We start from the raw sequence: 19,219 nt of genomic DNA, 5'->3' as shown, positions 1-19,219 counted from the left end.
TTAGATAAAAATTTTGGTCCAACAGATCATATGATATGAAAATAGAAATCAAAATTTGCCTGAAGCAATTGATTCTTCTTTCGACTTTGTCACATCCTCGAAGTATGTGCGCACAAATAAGACGAAATTCTATCGACATTAGGGGGAGAAAGTCATATATCTAATGTCGTAAAATACTCGAAAAGTATCAAGTTTCTCTCATTTAGAATTGATAAACGAAGAATTCACTACCTCCAAATATTGATATTTTTCAGAGCTTAATATGCTCATGTACGGATAAAGGTCATGCAAAATGAAAAATGTCGAACTGATCATCAAAGTGACATATACTCTTGGACACTGAAGGAACAAGTTTGTATAAGAATCCTCCTGAAGAGGCTATCAAATGATAAACAAATATGATTCATGTTCCTAAATAAAATCCCCTGAAGATGATATGTCTGAAAAGAGACAATGACTTTTAAAGAGGCACGAGTACCCAAATGAGAAAACTCATAGAAACATATGCACTTTGTGGAGATTTGTGAGATCAAATTAAATCGTTAAGAACGATGCATTTCTGAAAATAGTAGCTACTATGATCGTTTTGATCCTACATTACTCAAAGTAACTGACTAAATTTTGATGAAATAATTCATTACTTATGGATTTTTCTTACTAAACAATTAAGTCTTCAGACATGAAGTCGAAGCACTAACCAAGAATTACTCTAAAGGTAATAAAATAGATATATGTAAGAAATAAAAAGTCATTTGGTCTATAAAGGGCTTGACGTCCATATATAAATTTTCAATATGATTAAAAAAGTTCTCGAGTTGAGTTATGAAGTATTGATAAATCTTATAGTTAATCAAAGCTTCGGAGTACAGTATTGAAAAAGATAATTCGAGTAAAGAAAATCTTGAAAATAAATATATTCTGAACTACTAAAAGGCTTTAAGCTTCAAAACAACTCATATTGTCTCGAGTTGTAATCTATCAAAGAAAATTAAGGTCCAAATGTACCTAATGTGGTACAGACAACAAATTACGTATGTTGTAATGTGGTTTCAGAAACAACAATCATTCATGTATAAAATGTCAATCGCTTTGTACTCTTTTTTCCTTCGTCAAGGTTTTGTCCTACAGGGTTTTCTTTGTCAAGGTTTTAATGAGGCAACTATGCGTATTGAAAATTGTTATAATTTGTTTAAAAGGTTTGGTCTTTTTTTCTTCGTTCAGGTTTTGTCCCGTTGGATTTTCCTGACAAGGTTTTGGCGAGACAACTAGTCATCGAATGATGAGTTTAACACCTATTATGTGTGTGAGGTGGATTGTGCATGAAATTTATAATGCACATTGAAATGTGATTAGTACATTGATTTCACAAAATATTATAATTATCTTATCGATGTATATGACAAATATGAATCACTAGAAAGTGAGTTCAACTGAAATCCTTGAAGGATTTAACAAGCTTCAATCTAAAGTATGCATAAACTTTAAAGCATTATATGAATGCAACTTGAAATGTCAAATGCTACTTATTATATTTATGTGTTTATATACAAAAAGGAAGCTGACCATAACAAGTTGAACAATGTCCTCAACCTTCATGAGGGGAAGCAAGTTTATGCAGACACTGTATACTACATTTTCATACTGTACTCTTTTTCCTTCGTTAGGATTTTTTTCCCACTTGGTTTTTCCTAACAAGGTTTTAATGAAGCAGATTATGTGGACATCAAAGATGAACAGATAGATAGAATTTGTACACTTTTTCCTTCACTATGGTTTTGTCCCATTGGGTTTTCCTAGTAAGGTTTTAATGAGCTAATTTCTGATGTGTTGGACATACAGGGGGAGTGTTATAAATATTAGATTTATGGTGGATGACCACCACACTTTGGTAACTCCCACCACCATAAGGTCTCCACCATTATTTGTACTCAAGCACCATTGATTATATGTAACTCTTGTATTAGATCTGTATCTCTTCAAAGGCCTATATAAATAGGTCTCTAGCTAATGTACCAATGTACCTTATATACCAATATATCAAAGTACTAGTGTACCAAATACCAATGTACCAAACTAATGTATCTAAGTATCAATTTACCAAAGTAGAGAATTCTCTACAAACATATGAATACAAATCAAGTTCTTCTCGTCCCTGTCTCTTGGTTATATTTTCATTGTATTTCTTCTTCCTTCTTTTATTTTTCACAACAATTACATAATTTTACTATAATTCCCCATTCAACAAATGATACTAGTCAAAAAAGAGAGGAAAAGATAATCAAATGATACTGATCAAAAATGAGAGAAAGAAGATCAACAATACTGAAACATCATACAAAAAATAAAATAAACGTCATAACACTCCTGATCCTGCACAACTTGTGAGGTTGTATCTAAAAATGCGCATGTAGTTGCAAAAACAATCATTTTTAGATCACTTTTTTCACTATATCTTAGTGTGATATATGGGCAGCATAAGAATTAGAGTGTGATTTATGGGATGCAGATACACCACTTTTTTTTCGAACAATATTATAATTACTTTTATTGGCTTTTAATACTCAAATAAAACAATATAATCATAATTATTGTTAGCTACCTTAGTTATACTCTCTAAAGCCATACAAACTACCTTTATTTTTGGAAGAAGGAAGAATTTTTTTTTTTTTGGAAGGCGACTACGATCTACGTATGTCGTGATATTTGGCATTTGATACATCATAGATGTGATAAGCTCGATAACTGCCCACTCGAACATTAACAACACCGGGCCTATAGCCCAACAAAAACAATGGCCTGAAGCCCAACAACTTTATTAATACCTACATAATCCCAATTCAAATAACCAAGGATTCCACCTTCTTTGGTATTCGAACTTGGGACCTCTAGGGATTTCTGGAGTTTATGTCAACACCTTGGAACCACTTGGGCTACCAACTGTTGACGGAAGAAGGAAGAATTGTATTCAAGAATTGTTAAGGTTGCAATTACAAAGAGAAACGGAAAATACTGAAGAAAAAAAGAAGGAAAATTACAATAAATTAAAAGAATGTTAAAAATTACTCTATATCAAAATTATGGAGGCCCTCTTGAGAGTTAACATAATGTTAAAAGAATACCCTATATATCAATAATATAAATTTAAAACTATTCAATGATATAAAAGATACTAATTGTTGGCGAAACTACACTCATTGTATGAAGTTTCGAAGTAATTAGACTCTTAGATGATCGATGAAAACGTACAAATGTGAGAGATCATAGTCGAAACATGTAGAACTAAGAATTCACGTCAAAATAGACTAACATAAATTTGAAATTATGTGAATTAAATCAATATCGTGAATTAGTGCTCTTACGAAATAATCTCACAACAATTTGTCTACTGGAATCATCTAATACATTTTTTTGTTTTCATGTTCAATCGCCATTGAGACTATTAGAAAGTTCAATTTAGAAATTAATTCTAATATTATAAAAATCATTACATAGTTATTAATCCTGATATATTTCCCTTCTAAAAATATAACAAGATAGAACAAATTAAAAATGTTTGTTTGTTTTTTTTTTTTTTGATGAAGTAAACTAACATTAAAGCAAAACAGAGTTTACAAAAGCGGAGGAACAAAAACAGGTAATACATTCCACATTTCTCTAATCCTGTGGTTTATTCCCCATTTAGCGAGCGCGTCTGCTTGGATATTTCCTTCTCTAGGAGCGTAAGAGAATATGATTGCTTCGAAGTTGGTCTTGAGGGCTACCACTTGTTTTACAATTTTCTGCGTTTGCCATTGGATTCCCATACCCTGCCCGTTGATGCACTGAACTATAGCCAGATTATCACTTTCAATGTGTACCTGTCTGAAGCCTAACTGATAAGCCCAAATCATACTCTTATGGATCGCCAACCCTTCACATTCTTCCGCATTTTGACCCTGAATAACGTCGGCAAATGCTAGGACAAAGTTAGCCTCTGCATCGTGGATAATACAGCCTATACCTGCAGGTTCGTTTAAAGCAGCAAAAGAAGCGTCGACATTAAATTTATAAAATGGTGTCGATGGAGGTCTCCATTTAGTGATATTCGTTTTTTCCTTGGCTTTGTTTTTTGTAGTTGTCTCAATTATTAGAGGAGTGGTAGAAGCATTGTTGATCCGTGAGATCATTTGTATGGGGTCTTGTTTGTTGTTAGGGAAGCAATTCTCACATCTAGCCTTCCAAATGAACCATAGTATTTTAGCATAAAGATTTATCGTTTCATCCTCCAGAGTTTTCCACTGGTTTATCCATTGTGCAACAGTGGATAGTTGATCCGATCTGACCTGAAAGTGGAACCAAATTGCTTTCGCAAAAGTACAATGTAACAGAACATGGTTAATAGTCTCTCGTTCGGTACAGAAGCTACAATAAAAACAATTACCGATAAATTTGCCAATCTTATCTCTAACTGATAGGCTATTGGTACAACATTTCCAAAGGAAAAGTTTAATACGAGGAATGGTATTTAAGTTCCATATATATAACCAATCAAGTTGGTCCTGTTGGGATTCGATACCACCCGTTCTAAGGGAATTATACATGGATTTGATGGTGAACATACCTGATTTGGTTAAAGTCCATATCGGTTTATCCTCTTGATCTGCCTGTAGATTAATGCTAGTTATGGACCTGCAAGTTTCCTCGTTAAATGTTTGTTGAACTCTTGATGTTTGATTCTTCAAATTATCAGTTAACAAATTTTGTTAAATCAAATGTAATTTGAGATTCCTTTACTTTGATCAATAATAGCTCAATCGGGATTGATTTGAAAATTCAGTAAATTTGAAAATGATTTAAATGAAAATAAAAATTATGTAAATACATCGGTATAAAAAGAATTGAAATTAGGGGCGATATTTTTTTTTAATTGACGGTGTGCCTCGAACCCTTACCTCTAAGGTGGTACACTAAACCTCTAACCACTCCAACCAAGGGTTGTTGGCAAATTAGCGGCGAGATTCGTGCTCACAGAGTCTAATCTGTTATCCAAGTATGATTCGTGGTCAATTTGATGTTTGGTGAAGTGAGGGTTTATGTTGACGGATCATTCATACATGGAAATAAAGTTTCAGCTGTGGTGATAAGGAGTTATGAAAATGCATTTATGGCAGCAGAACTGAATTTTATATTGCATGTAATGCACTTGAAACTGAAGCAAAATCTTTTTTAATGGGATTGAAATTGGCTAAGAAGCTCTCACATAAAAGAGTGGTGATAGAAGGAGACTCAAGCAAGATTATACAAGTTTGTCAAACGAATAATGATAAGGCTCCTTGGCAAATTAGAAACATACTCAGGGATATTCAAAGTGAAACACAACACTTCGAAAAAGTAGAATTTCATCATATCTCTAGAGAGCTCAATGAGATTATTCATACTTTAGCAAAAGAAACATTAACTCTTAAATTCAGTGAGCAAAGGGAGGAACCAGAACCCCCTGATTGCATTATGACGTTGTTAGAATTGAAGAGTAACACAACTCTATTTGGAATTTCAAATGAATAAATAAGGCTAACACCTACTTCATCAAAAAAAAAATTAGATATAAAGTAGGATATTCCAAAAACCATCAAACCCTAAAAATATTAAAATCCTATATTGATAAGAAGTTAAAAAGCCTACCACCTGAAGGAATCCAACACGTGATCTATAGTACGTGGGTAAAGCATTTCCCCGCTGAGTTTTTTTTTTTTTTTTTTGAGGTACAAAAGGAACTAGCTAAAACGATTATACAAATCCTCTGGAAGATCAGATATAGAAAGCCACAGCCAGGTTCCCACGTTCATACGACTCCATTTAGCCAACTGATCTGCTTTATAGTTGCCTTCTCTGAGGATATGAGTATAGATAACTTTGATAAAATTACCTTCCAGCTGTTGCACTTTATCTATTACAATACTACGGTTAAAATTTCAATTATAAGGTCTGATAACCGGTAATTATGGTAAATACGAGTGGACCCCTACTTGGTGCGTGCCCAGTGCGGGTGCCCAGCCGCACTGGGTAAGACACGATCCTGGGGTTGTACACCCCCACCCCTCGCTTCACACGGGATCCACCACTAGCTTTTCACGGCCCAAGGCTTTAGTATGTGCATGATTGGAATGATGACGTGGCATATTTATTTCTCACTCCTTAACATCCACGTAATTATTCCAGTCATAGTGTTGATTGTAGTTTGGGGTCATCTAAATTTTCGTTTCACTTTAAAAGTGAACTATTTATAAGATTTTGTCCCATGTTTTAACCATCCCTATCATATCTCTAATTTTTTTTAGGATGCTACTATTTGCAACTTCAATTTTACTCAAGACAACTATTGAACAAAAATAACTAAACAAAACTAATTAAAATAGTGTCCTAAATTGCTAACCAACATGAACACCAAAAATCAATATAACCAAATTTCTCCTCCATTCTATACACAACTCTAAAAGAATTATTAGACAAAATAACTATATAAAATTAATTGAATATTGTCTTAAATTGCTAAACCAACACTACAAGAAATTTCAAATATAATCGAAAATTTTCTCCAAAAATCTTGGGGTTCAAATTTCTATTACCATAATTAATTATTCATAATTTTAGCCTCCCCTGTCAATAATTTCTGAATGCGCCACTGAGTATAGAAATCTCAGCATAAAATGCATAGAATTATCGGACAGGGATAATTGGTTTAGTTTAATTATGTATTTTTTTCTTAACATACAAAGAGAATGTGTGTTTTCTTAAGAATAAAAGAGAGAGATATAATGTACCTTCCACATAGTTGTGTCTAATTCAACAACTTTCTTCAATGATTTTCCTATAACAGATTTTGTGAAAGGTTAAACCTTAATAGTATTTAATCAACTATTACTGGTTGAAGAGAGAGAAGGAGTCGAGAGAGAGAGAGAGAGAAAACCGAGGGCTTGAGAGAGAAAACCGAGGGCTTGAGAGAGAAAACCGAGAGCTTGAGAGAGAGAAAGAGAGTATCTTCTATAGTCCTAACTACTATGAAGCTTTGTTTAAACCTTAATAGTGTATATTTCATTAAATCAAACAGATATTTATAGATTTGAAGGTTGGTTTACCAAGTCCAAGGGATATACATAAAATCACAAAGTATCTTTTATAATCCTAACTGTTATGACTTAGTTAAGCTTGGTTTAAACGTTAATAGTGTATATTTCATTAAATTAAATCAAACTGGTATTTATAGATTAGAAGTTTGGTTTATCAAGTCAAAGGGCTATACAAAAAATCATACATAAACCCACAAAGTATCTTCTATAATCCTAATAGCTTTTGTTTATCAGGTCTAAATTGTAGCAATGTTTTTTTAGAATCTCAATATAATATTTGCTAGATAACACTAATACAACCAATTTTATTTTTGTTTAATAATTTAATTAAAAAAAAGGTTGTGTCTAGTAAATAATTTTGGGAAGTTAAAACATAGTTGTATCTAGCAATATAAGATTCAAAAAATTATTTGCTAAATAAAACCAATAAATCAATTTTTGGTGTTGTTTAACAATTTAATAGATAATAAATGGTTGTGTCTAGCAAATAGCTTCACGGCCGGCCCGAACATGTGAGAGGCCCCAAGCAAAATTAAAATATGGGTCCCTCTATAGTATTTGTTAGAAAAAAAAAATTCTAATGACGCATAGAGGTGGATTCGATCCCTTGATCTCTCCTACAAAATTGAACCTCTTGAACCACTAAACTATAACTTGATTTATATTATAAATTTGTTTAAAAATTAATTATCATTCATCGAATAACACATATATATTCCATATATGAGGCCCTTGACTAGGTCGGGGCCCAAAGCGACCGCTTTGGTTGCTTTGAACCCGGACCGCCCCTGAATAGCTTTTTGAAGTAATTATGCAGCTTCATTTAGCACTTGTCTTTTTCTATCCCTTCCTTCAGTGAAGGATGGAAGATCAAGAAATAGACAACAAGAAAAAGAAACGGGGCAATTCATTATCTTTAGAAACAAAATAGTCTTCTAGGTAAAACTTGACGACACCAACAGGTCAAATTAGTCAAAAAGTCAGAAGTCTATGCTGTTAGTTCGGTTATATAGCGGTTTCTACAACTTCTGGAAACTACTACTAGTACCTATTCAGGCACGATTAAGGAGTGGAAACTACATCGAACTTTCTGAGTGGTAAATTCGATATTTACACAATAACTGGGGGTAATCTATTAAGCTTGAGCAGTTATATTAGCAAGGATTTAGGATGAATATATAAATGGACACCTGGAAAATCTTTGATTCTTTGCTATATTGGGGCCATTAGTATTCATATAGGTAGAAAAAGTATTTGGAGATCTTTATGGTGGATGTAATTCTTATATTTATAAGATTTTCTTGAATCAGTCCAACGCTATTTATTAAGGGTTATTTCCCTAATGGCCCCCAACTTTGTGACCAGCTTCTCGCCTGGCCCCATACTTTACCTATATCCCCTTCCGTAATAACACCGTCACTCTCTCTCCTCCATCATGTTTTCTCTCTCTGCTAAGTCATGCCACATCATCTGTTACGCCACCTCATCACCTTCTCCGGCGAGAGTCGCCGACCGGCCAATTTCCGACCGGCGACTTCAAACCTAAAAAAAAAAACAGTTCTAGAGAGAGAAATAGGACCTTCAACAGATCTGTTGAAGGTCCCCTCTCTCTCTCTAGAACTAATAGTTCCAGAGAGAGAGAGAGAAGAAAGAAAAAAAAAATTTAGAGAGAGAGAGAGAGAGAGAATTTTTTTTTTGTAGGTTTGAAGTCGCCGGCCGGCGACTCTCGCCGGAGAAAGTGATGAGGTGGCGTAACAGATGATGTGGCATGACTTGGTAGAGAGAGAAAACATGATGGAGGAGAAAGAGTGACGGCGTTATAACGGAAGGGGGTCATATGGATATTTCTCGTAAAGTAGGGGGTCAGGCAGGAAGCTGGTCACAAAGTTGGGGGTCATTAGGGAAATAACCCATTTATTAATTACCAGTTTATCACAAAAGACCTCTCAGTTTAAATGCAAAATAACAAAATTCCCTAAGCCCTTTAAGTGTCACATTATTGTTGGGAAATTTTTATTGATGCATCACCACCCATGACCCTTTCTTCTTTCTCTCCATCTCTTTTCCCTTCATCTTCCACTCCCTCTCTTACCGTCGTCTTCCCCATAAAAGAGGAGAAAGACGAAGAGAAAGAAAGAGAAGGAGAAAACAGAGAAATATAGGAGAATAAAAGGCAAGAGATGAAAGATGACAAAGATGAAAGTGGGGACTCTAACGGCAATATCGTTCCAATCAGTTGGTAAAAATGAGAGAAATTCTAGATTATCTTTTTATCCCTTTATATTAATAATAAAAGAGTCGTTCTGTCGTATGTTTAAATAAGTGTCACAAGAGCACATGATAAGTCATTAATTTTTTTCACTTCTAATGAGTCAATGTTCAAATCCCCTCAATGATTAACTAATTTCTAAGATCTTTCAAATTTAGTAATACAAATATTCTAAGATCTTTCAAATTTAGTAAAAAATATTTTTATCTTAATTGTACCCCAAGAGCACCTGGTACAGAACTTTTAACCTACTCGAGTTGATTGATCCTGAAACTAGACAATCCCACATTGATGGAAGACGTAGTGTGGTGCTCTTTTTAAGAGGTTAACCGCCCTTCTTTAATGAGGTCAAACAAAGAATATCACTAGCAGTATTAAAGGTTAATCACACTTTCAACCGCTTGTCCAAGTGGTTGAAAGCGTTGACATAAACTCCAAAACAAGCGGTTGAAAGTGCTGACATAAACTCCAAAACTCTAGAGATCCCAGGTTCGATTCTTATAAGAGGTGGAATCCATGGTAACGTAGATCGCAGTCGATTTCTCGAAAAAGAAAAAAGAACACCATTTGTTCTAAAAATGATGTATTATTGAGAAGGTGTGTAGCAAAGATACAACCCAACATTGGTGGGAGATAGTGTGGTGCTTCTTTTAAGATGTTAAAGCACCTAGTGGAAAAACCCTTAATCTACTCGCTTAATTGATCCAGAAATAACAGATGTTCGTTTGAATACATTGGTGGAAGACGTAACATGATGCTCCTCTTAAGAGGTTATTAAGCATCATTTCATAATGAAATTTTTTTTAAACTGCGACACCCGAGAGTATCAAAACAGACAATATCACTAGCAGAACAGAAGACTGGTCTGCATCATCATATTAAACGCTATCAAACTATGATGTGTTATTAGGAGGGTGCGTTGTGGAAACCCAACCCTGACATCGATGGAGACCGAGTGTGGTGCTACTTTTAAGAAGTTATAAATATTTTTTGTAATTAAGGCCTTTTAAAATCGTGAGACCCAAAAAAGTGGCATGGCCGATGATATAACTTGTAGTCAAGAAGGTTGATCCACAACATTCTATAACACGGACCTATTGTCCACCACCCTTTGGTGTAACGGTTGGACATCCCTCTTAAGACCATGAGGTCGTGAGATCGAGTCTCGGTGGAAGCATTTGCTATGAAGATTTATCCTATGTAATTTAAGCTATGAATAATGTAATAATTTGTCGGGCTTTAAGCCTCTTCGTTGTCGGGCTTTAGGCCTCTTTCATTCTCAGTTTAAATTAGGCGGTTATCGTGCTCATTACATCTCCATGATGCATCTATGCCTTGTAACGACTAACGTGGACCGTAGTCGAATTCTCAAAAAAAAAATAACACGGACCTATTTCTTATTTAAGGGACCAGGACAAAAGCAATTTAGAGCTCTCCAAATACAACAATTAGCTCTATAAATAATAACAATCATATTAGACTCTCTCTCTCCTAATTCTCTTATAAATACGTTTTAGAGAGAGAGAGAGACCGAAAAACATTAGAAGAGGGAAATGTATCTCTCGATTAAAAACCCTTTAAGAATTCCCAGTTCTAAGTTTTATCACATCTTTCTCTTTAATTGCTAGGGTTTCACATATTCAACATCCGTTTCAGGAAAAATTCGTAAAGGCATTAACCAAATTCTAGGTAAGTTAATGAAGAAAAAAAAAAAAAACTCTCTGATCTATTGCTTTATTAATCTCTTTCTCTCTCTAGAAATCTTCTTCTTTTTTTTTTTTTTTTTTGAAGATTTTTGGTTGTTTATGCTGGATTCATATGTCTTATAGTATAATTCCGTTTTGTTTCTTGACGGGTGTAATTTAAATCCAATTAGGTTATTTTTATGATTTTTATCAAAATCTCGTGGGTTTCTTAGCTGTTAATTTCTACTTAATTTATATCTAGTTGTTGTCATTATTTTGTTTGATGAAAGATCTAATTGAATTTTACTTTTGTAATTTGAAGGAAATCTGAGGATTAGAGACGAAAAATTGAAGATTAAGAACTAGGAATTTCAAATTCTAGTTGGATTTACTTTAAATCTGAGTGAATTGAAGTGAATTAGCAGAATATTGTGTTTCCCCTGTTTTTTAGGTTTGGGGGTTAAGTAAGAAGTTGAATTGGAAGATTTGAAGGGTTTTTTTTGTTTAGAGACTTCTGAAAAGGTATCACCTTTTTGGGAGTTTTCAGAAATCAAGAAAAAATGTTGCAGAGAATTTTGTTAATGGTTTTGGCTGAAACCCAAGAGAAAGGAGAATCAGTATTAACAACAATGAAGTTTGCAGTTTTACCAATTGCTAAGGTTTTCACAATTTGTTTCTTGGGATTTTTAATGGCTTCTAAGTATGTTAATATTCTACCTGCAAATGGAAGAAAACTTCTTAATGGGGTAAGTGAATTGGAAGAGGAACAATTTGAGAAGAAAAACTTTTATTTTTCATTCAATTTGATTTTGGGTTTCTATTCGATTTTGATTTCGTATAATAAAGTGTAATTGTTTGATTTTGTGATGCAGTTGGTTTTTTCACTTCTACTTCCATGTTTGATTTTCTCTCAACTTGGAAGAGCAGTCACTGTGCAGAAAATGATTGAGTGGTAAGAAAAATTCTCTTACAAATTAATTACTCTCTTGGTTGATTTCTCTCACTATAATATGTAATCAACCCAATTTGTTGATCGAAAGTATGATTTCACATGTTTATTCCTCTCGGGGATGCGAAGGTGTGTGACTGATATGGATTTCGTTTACAGGTGGTTTATTCCTTTCAATGTTGTTCTTGCTACAATTTCAGGTTCGATAATCGGCCTAATTGTTGCAACGATTATTCGACCCCCATATCCATTCTTCAAGTTTACAATTATACATATCGGAATTGGTGAGTTAGTAGAGAATTATAAGCCAGTTTGGATTGTTTTCTTCTTTAATCACTATATATTTAACTCATATTGCTCACTGAATTTCGAATATAGGAAACATTGGTAACGTCCCACTTGTTCTAATTGCCGCTTTATGCCGAGATCAATCCAACCCTTTTGGTGATTCGGAAAAGTGTAGCCGAGATGGCACTGCCTATATCTCATTTGGCCAATGGGTAGGTCTTCTTTAGTTGCTTTCAGGATTTTTTCGGTTATTAAAAGAATTATGGAAGGAAATAGGTCGTTATGAACTCACATAATGGTGTGTATATTTCAGGTTGGAGCTATTGTTCTGTATACATATGTATTCCAGATGCTTGCTCCTCCTCCTGAAGGCACATTTGATATCGAAGATAGAGTTCTTCCACTCAAGTTCACAGATGCAGCAAACGGCACACCGGAGCAAGAACCTTTGCTTCTTGAGGACAAACCAGAACCAAATGAATCGAATAATACAAAACATGGAAAAGTAAGGAATCCACCTTCTTTTGTTCTTTTACGGTTTATCTTATATTTTATTATCTTGGAGAAGCAATATGTTTTCTTCTAGTGCAAATCAAATTACAGCTAGTTTACTTGAGAGGACTTATGATTTAGAGCACCTAGTCAACACTCAGGAGCGTTTTGAGGGCTGACTTAAAATACCATTAAAGTTCATACATTATTTGAGGATCATTTTACAGTAGTGTTAAAATCTTATGAATTATGGCATCTTTGTCGTGAATTCTTGGATAATCTGTCTTAACTTCGACTAATTTGGTTACTTCTTGATGCAGATTAGAACCTGTCTGTCTTATCTGTATGATAAGCTGAAGCTCAAACAAATCATTCAGCCCCCTATCATTGCTTCCGTAAGTTTAACTCGTTCGGACCTAGTGATCTCATTGAGATGTATTATTATTAAAAGAACTCGTGCTGATTGAACCATTATTAGTTTCCTACACTGTGAATTACAACTAAGTTGGTAATCATGATTTTGTTGCAGATCTTGGCCATGGGACTTGGCGCTGTACCATTTTTGAAGAAATTGATCTTCACGGATGATGCTCCACTTTTCTTCTTCACTGATAGCTGCATTATTCTAGGGTATGGATGAGAATTTACACCTTGATATTTCATTAATTTCCCATGTACAAGGCCAATGGTTTTTTCGGTATTAACGATTTAGTGATTTTCTTTTCAAAAATTCATCACTAGAGCACTACTTGAGCTTGTTATCTGTAATTGCTAGTTCCTATTTGAATTCAACCTATCAATCCATACATGTTAATTGTTGTCTAATATTCCTCTATTGTCATCAGGGAAGCCATGATTCCTTGCATTCTACTAGCTTTGGGTGGAAATCTTGTCGAAGGTATGGCAATTTATATCATTCTATATGCTTCTTTACCATTCTGTTCATATGATTTAACAAACATATGTACTGCTTTCTTAATACTTGGTGGGGAATGTAATGTTGGATGTATGCATTTACATCGGCTTGTGATTGATTAGGTTTTGTTTGGTTGGTTTCAGGACCGGGAAGTTCAAAACTCGGTTGGAAAACAACGGCTGCAATTTGTTTTGGGCGATTGGTATTGGTTCCCCCTGTTGGCTTAGGCATCGTTACATTAGCAGATAAGCTTGGATTTCTTCCTCCAGGTGATAAGATGTTCAAATTCGTCGTTCTTCTCCAACATACAATGCCCACATCTGTCCTTTCTGGTAATTCTATTGCTTCTCATTTATTTCTCTCTTAAGAACTGATGTGTTAGGAATCACCGAATCAATATAGTTACTTCAATTACTCCTACATTTTATTTTCGTGTACTTTATAGGAACGGATATTTCCTATTTGACCGTAGCAAACTAACTTTATTTTTTAAAACCCTAACCCAGTACAAAAAAACTACCATTTCTCAATAACCATCGACAGCCGCACTCAATTCCCTATTATTTCAAAAATGTCTTGTCTTTTCTTGCTTTCCACATGGTCGTTAGAACTGCCATTTTCCCATTATAACTTTTTGATAATAGTGTGTTTGTATTTTGGGTTTTTCACGAAATCATAAAACGAAAGAAACTGTGTTATGTGCTAATGCTTCTATTATGGGTTTTATAGGTGCCGTTGCCAGTTTACGAGGGTGTGGAAGAGAGGCAGCAGCAGTCCTTTTCTGGGTTCACATATTTGCTGTCATATCCATGGCAGGTTGGATAGTACTCTATCTCAGCATTTTGTTCTAAGAATATACACAACATGGCCGACCATTTGAGCTATTGCGATTCGTTCATCAGGCTATTTCAACACACAAAAGTTTTAGTATATCATGTTTATATAACTTGGAATTAGAACTTCTGTGTATTTTACGAAAAATATATCATCGGAAGAAAGTGAAGGAAGATGTGCCAATTTTATTTGTGAGGAGACAGATAATCAGGCAGCCTGATGTTTCGAGGAACAATCAAAGGTGCTTAGAAGTTAGAAAGAGTCTTCATTGAAGTTTCCTTCAATTGCCCTTGTCTTGGGGTTATACCTATTGACTCCCATTTCTCTATCCAATATTTCCCTTTCTGATATTAATAATATATAGACGAAGAAAAGTAATGTTGTCAAAGAGTCACAAAACAGACTAACAGTAAGAAGCTTTGGGTTTGGGTCAAGGGGGCTCTTTCTTCTTCTTTAGTTTGGACTACGACTCGTGCTTGACCGTTAACATGAGTGAATGACCTAAAAAAAAACTCAAAACTTGGCGCTGTACCATTTTTGAAGAATTTGATCTTCACGGATGATGTACAAGTCTTCCGAAACTTTTCAATTTGTTACTTGTTTTCTTCCGAAAGGTGCATTTGAGAGTGGAGTTTCCTTTTCCCTCAAAGAAGCTTTTTGCAGCAATACAAAAACGAAACTTAAAAAAGAACTTTTGGGAGAGACCGAGATCAAACCTTAACTTCTCGCCGTACCCAAAAGATTGGGAAGTTATAACTAAGTAATGTTGTTTAAAAAAGGATATATGATAGAGAGAGAGAGATGCGTATAGAAATCTCTTCGTAGGGCAAGCAAGTGAAAAAACAATTGAAAAGACAACAACAATAGTATTGATTGAGGGACCTAATGAATGGGGGTAAACTTCAATTTTAGAATAATTGGAGGAATAATGAAAGTACTGAAATCAATACCATTCTGTCTTTTATTTAATAATTAAATCTCTTTCTCTCTCAATCTCTCAAGTCACATGGGTTGTTACATTCTGTCAAGATCATTGTCGCCTATTACTTGTGGTGGTTGCCTAAAATTATTAAGTATCCAACTTATTAGGTTTTCAATTGAGATTAGATCTAAAGTGGAACTCCAAATATCAGAGCAGTAAAATTGAAAAACAATCTTTGTGACAAAAATTATTGTTCTCTTTTAGTAAAGGCCTCTAATATCATGGTTATTTTTCCATTATGGCCACTATAAACAATCATACAGATGAAGTTTCTGAATGCCTTGCTTACAAATTAAAATTTTGTACCCTAGAAAAAAAAAGATGCAGATCTTGTGATAGGTGCATACTCCAAATTATACCAAGTATAACCTGTACATGTAAGGCACAAACCGTTCTTGGGTACGAAGAAATGTACTTTGTGGAAATATTATTTTTTTAATCCGAAATTTGTGCAAAATCTCATATTGGTGTCTGAAATGTTACCAAAAACTAATGTTTTTCGGGGATTCGTTCAAATCTTCTCTTTTTCTATCCAAATTTCTTTCGGGGAAGACTCTTCCCTAGTCTTTTCCCCATTCTCTCTTTTCTAATCCATTGTCTAAATTTCAGCTTATGTGTCTTAAATGTTTCAAGAAACTTGCGCGAGGTGCCTTTAACAATTCCCCTTAGACAAAATGGAGGAGCCGCGACTCAACAGACTTGATTTGAGTTCCGTTGCGAAACAACATAGGAAATTTTATGAGCACCACGGACGGACAAGGCTACCGCTTGTGTTTCACAGCTAGGCAGGTTCAGAAAATTAAGCTTGTCTTGGATGAAACTCCATATCTCATTGTGATTTTTGATACATTTCTATAGAATTCATTTCTTTCCAACTACAAAGACAACCGAAATCTGACTGTTGATTAAATAAATACCCACTTAACCATTTCAAGTAAAATGAGAATAGGCTTATCGAATTCGAATATCATAATTGGGTACATGTCAAAGTAACTCGAAACCAATTAGAAATGCAGAGTGCAAAACATGGGCTTTAGATTAAGAAAGTAAATCAGCTTTATATCATTATGAGAAAATGTCATAGGTATCAACAAATTCTGTAAGTCAAAAGCTGAAATTACATACCTGAAGGCAAGTCTGTGGCGAGAGGAACCAACAGAAATCCTTCTGCCCGACCAATGCTCATACTGTAACCGCCTATGGTTGCTCAAAACTCAAGTTGGAATTTGGAAGTAGAACTGCAGAAGTACTACCTGTGATTCCGTTTAAAATCTTTTGGACCAACAAGATCAGAAATACAAGAGTTCATTTCTGTCTCTAAACTCAATGCTACTTCAAACTTACCCGTCCTTTTCAAGTTGCTAATCAATGATCGATAAATATATATTGAAGGACGGACATTCCGTTTTTTCATTTCACCCAAGAGTCTTACTGCCTCATCTGAACGCCCTGACCGACCAAATCCTTCTATCAGTGCAGTATAAGTAAGAAGATCTGGCTCATGTCCTCTGTCAACCATTTCTTGCAGAAAATCTAAGCACAAATCTAATCTTCCCATCTTTCTCAAGCTGGTGATTAGTGTGTTGTAAGAGATAATATCTGGGACCATCTTGGTTTCTTTCATGGAGGCAAATTCATGGAGCAATTCATCTACTCGACCTGCCCGACCCAAAATTGCTAATACTGTATTGTATGTGACAATATCTGGTTTACATTTCAGATCCTTCATATGATCAAATATCACTAATGCTTTATCAATCTGCCTAGATTTGGCAAAGCTAGAAAGAATCCTGTTTATAATGGTGGAACTTCTAGGAAATGTTAGTTCTGATACTTCTCTAACAAGTTTGAGTAATGATTTGGTATCTGTCGACTTCAAAAAGGCATTAGCAAGACTCAAATAAGAATCTTGGCTTAGTAAGAAGTTGGAAGAAAGTAAGAGATCTTTAAATATTTGAGACACAAAATCGAAATGGTTTCCTTCACCTGCTGCTACAAGGATGACATTATATGTCTTCGGGTTCAGAAACACTTGTTTATCTCGTAAACCTTGCACTAATCTAGTGGCACCCAATAGATTCCCAGACAACGATAGCTTCTCGATGTAACATATACAGGTTTCCTTACCAGAAACTGGATCGTTTTCTAGAGAAGATATTAGTCGATCCAAGTCCTTGTCAGACAGCACAAGTTCGTCAACAGATGCACAAGTTGTTACCAATCGGTAATTGCCAATGCAACTAGTTACGACAGCGAAGAGAGGATAGAATCGATGAAGTTTAGGTGGAAAGGATTTGATAAAATTCTGCAGTTAGAAGGTAAAATGAAGTAACTAATTAGAAGGCAAAACTAGAGATTGCATCCAAAACGATTAAAAATGCATGGAGTACAATTTAGACGCATTATGGCGAGGGGAAACAAAAAGATTCATTAAAACCGGCAAACTCGGACATGGAGAAATAGTTTAAAGATGTAAGCTTTCGACACTTATGAATAACTTCCAAATGCATCATTGCAGTTTTCGCCTCAATTACAATCGACAAACTTAACGAGTCTCTTGATGGGTGTAAACAGTTCATAATCAACATGAAATTTCAAAGACTTGGTAATTAGTGGTATTATTTCTGAAATGACCCCAAATTGTGCGATTTCAATATAGCATTGAACTGGCCATTTCCCCAAATTCAAATATAGAACATTTCCAAATAGTTCAGATAAATTAAACCCTTTCCCCATAATCCAAAATTAAGTTGCAAATACTGAAGAAATCAAGAAATGTGGTGAGCTAATCACTAGAAAAATTCAATTTTTATTCTATTTTTCAACAAATTAATATATAATCAACGCTAAAATAGATTCAAAAATGATAATCTCATTTTTTAGGTCTTACCTGAGTTAATTTGTTGTTGTTTGTAACTCTCGCGTTCTTCGGATAGGAAGAGATTTGTCGGACGGTGAAATAATTACAGAGCCGAATACTAATGGAAAGATTTGAGACTGAAATTCGAAGAAGAGATCTTATTTTACTCATCAAAAATACTTCTTGATCTTGATCGATTCGGCCATAAAACCCTCGCGTCTAAGCAGTCGGAAGCCAAAGTAGGTTTTAGGGTTTTACGCCATTTTTCTTCTAGGGTTTATCTGATCGATTTGAAAATACTGGGACTATTGGGGCGCAAATTGATGGTATTCATAATCAAACCCCTATATTATTTGATTTTCTTAATTCAGCCCTTCCCATATTATTTTTCTCCTTTTTATCCCTTCACTATATTTTTTGGCCAGCGCTTTGGGGAAAGCAAAATAGTTTCCGGGGTGTGAAGACTTGGTCAAAAGTTGGTCAAATTTGTTTGACAATTTTATTTTGTAAGTTGTTAGAGGGAAAAATAAAAAACCCCCACCTCACCTCTATCTCTCCCTCCATCTCACCTCTCTCTCTCTCTCCACCTCATCTCTCTCCTACCATTCTCTCTCTCTCTTCTCCGATTAGGTCGCCGGCCAGAAAATTTTCCGGGCGGCGACCATGAAAAAAAAAAAAATCCGGCCGGCGACCTAATCGGAGAAGAGAGAGAGAGAATGGAAGGGAGAGAGAAGATGAGGTGGAGAGAGAGAGGTGAGGTGGAGGGAGGTGAGGTGAGGTGGAGAGTTTTTTATTTTTGAACCATATTCCCCATAAAATATGTTTCCCCGGAAACTTT

General features: G+C 34.9%; 3 protein-coding genes across 3 annotated transcripts; 1 reads left to right on the top strand and 2 right to left on the bottom strand.

Moving 5' to 3' along the window:
* Nucleotides 1-3,608: 3,608 nt before the first annotated feature.
* LOC147568683 (uncharacterized) lies at nt 3,609-4,620 on the bottom strand. Its single transcript, XM_086660680.1, has 2 exons — nt 4,601-4,620; nt 3,609-4,401 (listed from the first exon to the last, which is right to left on the bottom strand). Exons 1-2 carry the CDS (start codon nt 4,618-4,620, stop codon nt 3,609-3,611), a joined length of 813 nt encoding a protein of 270 aa, XP_086516806.1.
* A 6,184-nt stretch (nt 4,621-10,804) lies between these two features.
* LOC147568682 (protein PIN-LIKES 6-like) lies at nt 10,805-14,798 on the top strand. The gene is made up of 11 exons (XM_086655084.1): nt 10,805-11,064; nt 11,383-11,806; nt 11,933-12,012; nt 12,169-12,293; nt 12,388-12,509; nt 12,611-12,802; nt 13,110-13,184; nt 13,319-13,419; nt 13,635-13,687; nt 13,849-14,037; nt 14,435-14,798. Exons 2-11 carry the CDS (start codon nt 11,621-11,623, stop codon nt 14,554-14,556), a joined length of 1,245 nt encoding a protein of 414 aa, XP_086511210.1. The 5' UTR covers nt 10,805-11,064; nt 11,383-11,620; the 3' UTR covers nt 14,557-14,798.
* Nucleotides 14,799-16,449: 1,651 nt separating this feature from the next.
* Nucleotides 16,450-18,698, bottom strand: LOC147568681 (Tetratricopeptide repeat (TPR)-like superfamily protein). Its single transcript, XM_086655085.1, has 2 exons — nt 18,412-18,698; nt 16,450-17,826 (listed from the first exon to the last, which is right to left on the bottom strand). Exons 1-2 carry the CDS (start codon nt 18,550-18,552, stop codon nt 16,771-16,773), a joined length of 1,197 nt encoding a protein of 398 aa, XP_086511211.1. The 5' UTR covers nt 18,553-18,698; the 3' UTR covers nt 16,450-16,770.
* Nucleotides 18,699-19,219: the final 521 nt, after the last annotated feature.

The sequence above is a fragment of the Eschscholzia californica genome, unplaced genomic scaffold, assembly GCF_041429995.1.
Source record: "Eschscholzia californica isolate CP2 unplaced genomic scaffold, dmEscCali1.0.p SCAF_1, whole genome shotgun sequence".
NCBI lineage: Eukaryota > Viridiplantae > Streptophyta > Magnoliopsida > Ranunculales > Papaveraceae > Eschscholzia > Eschscholzia californica.
The sequence above is the reverse complement of the archived record's forward strand: the minus strand, read 5'-3'. Positions and strand labels throughout refer to the sequence as shown.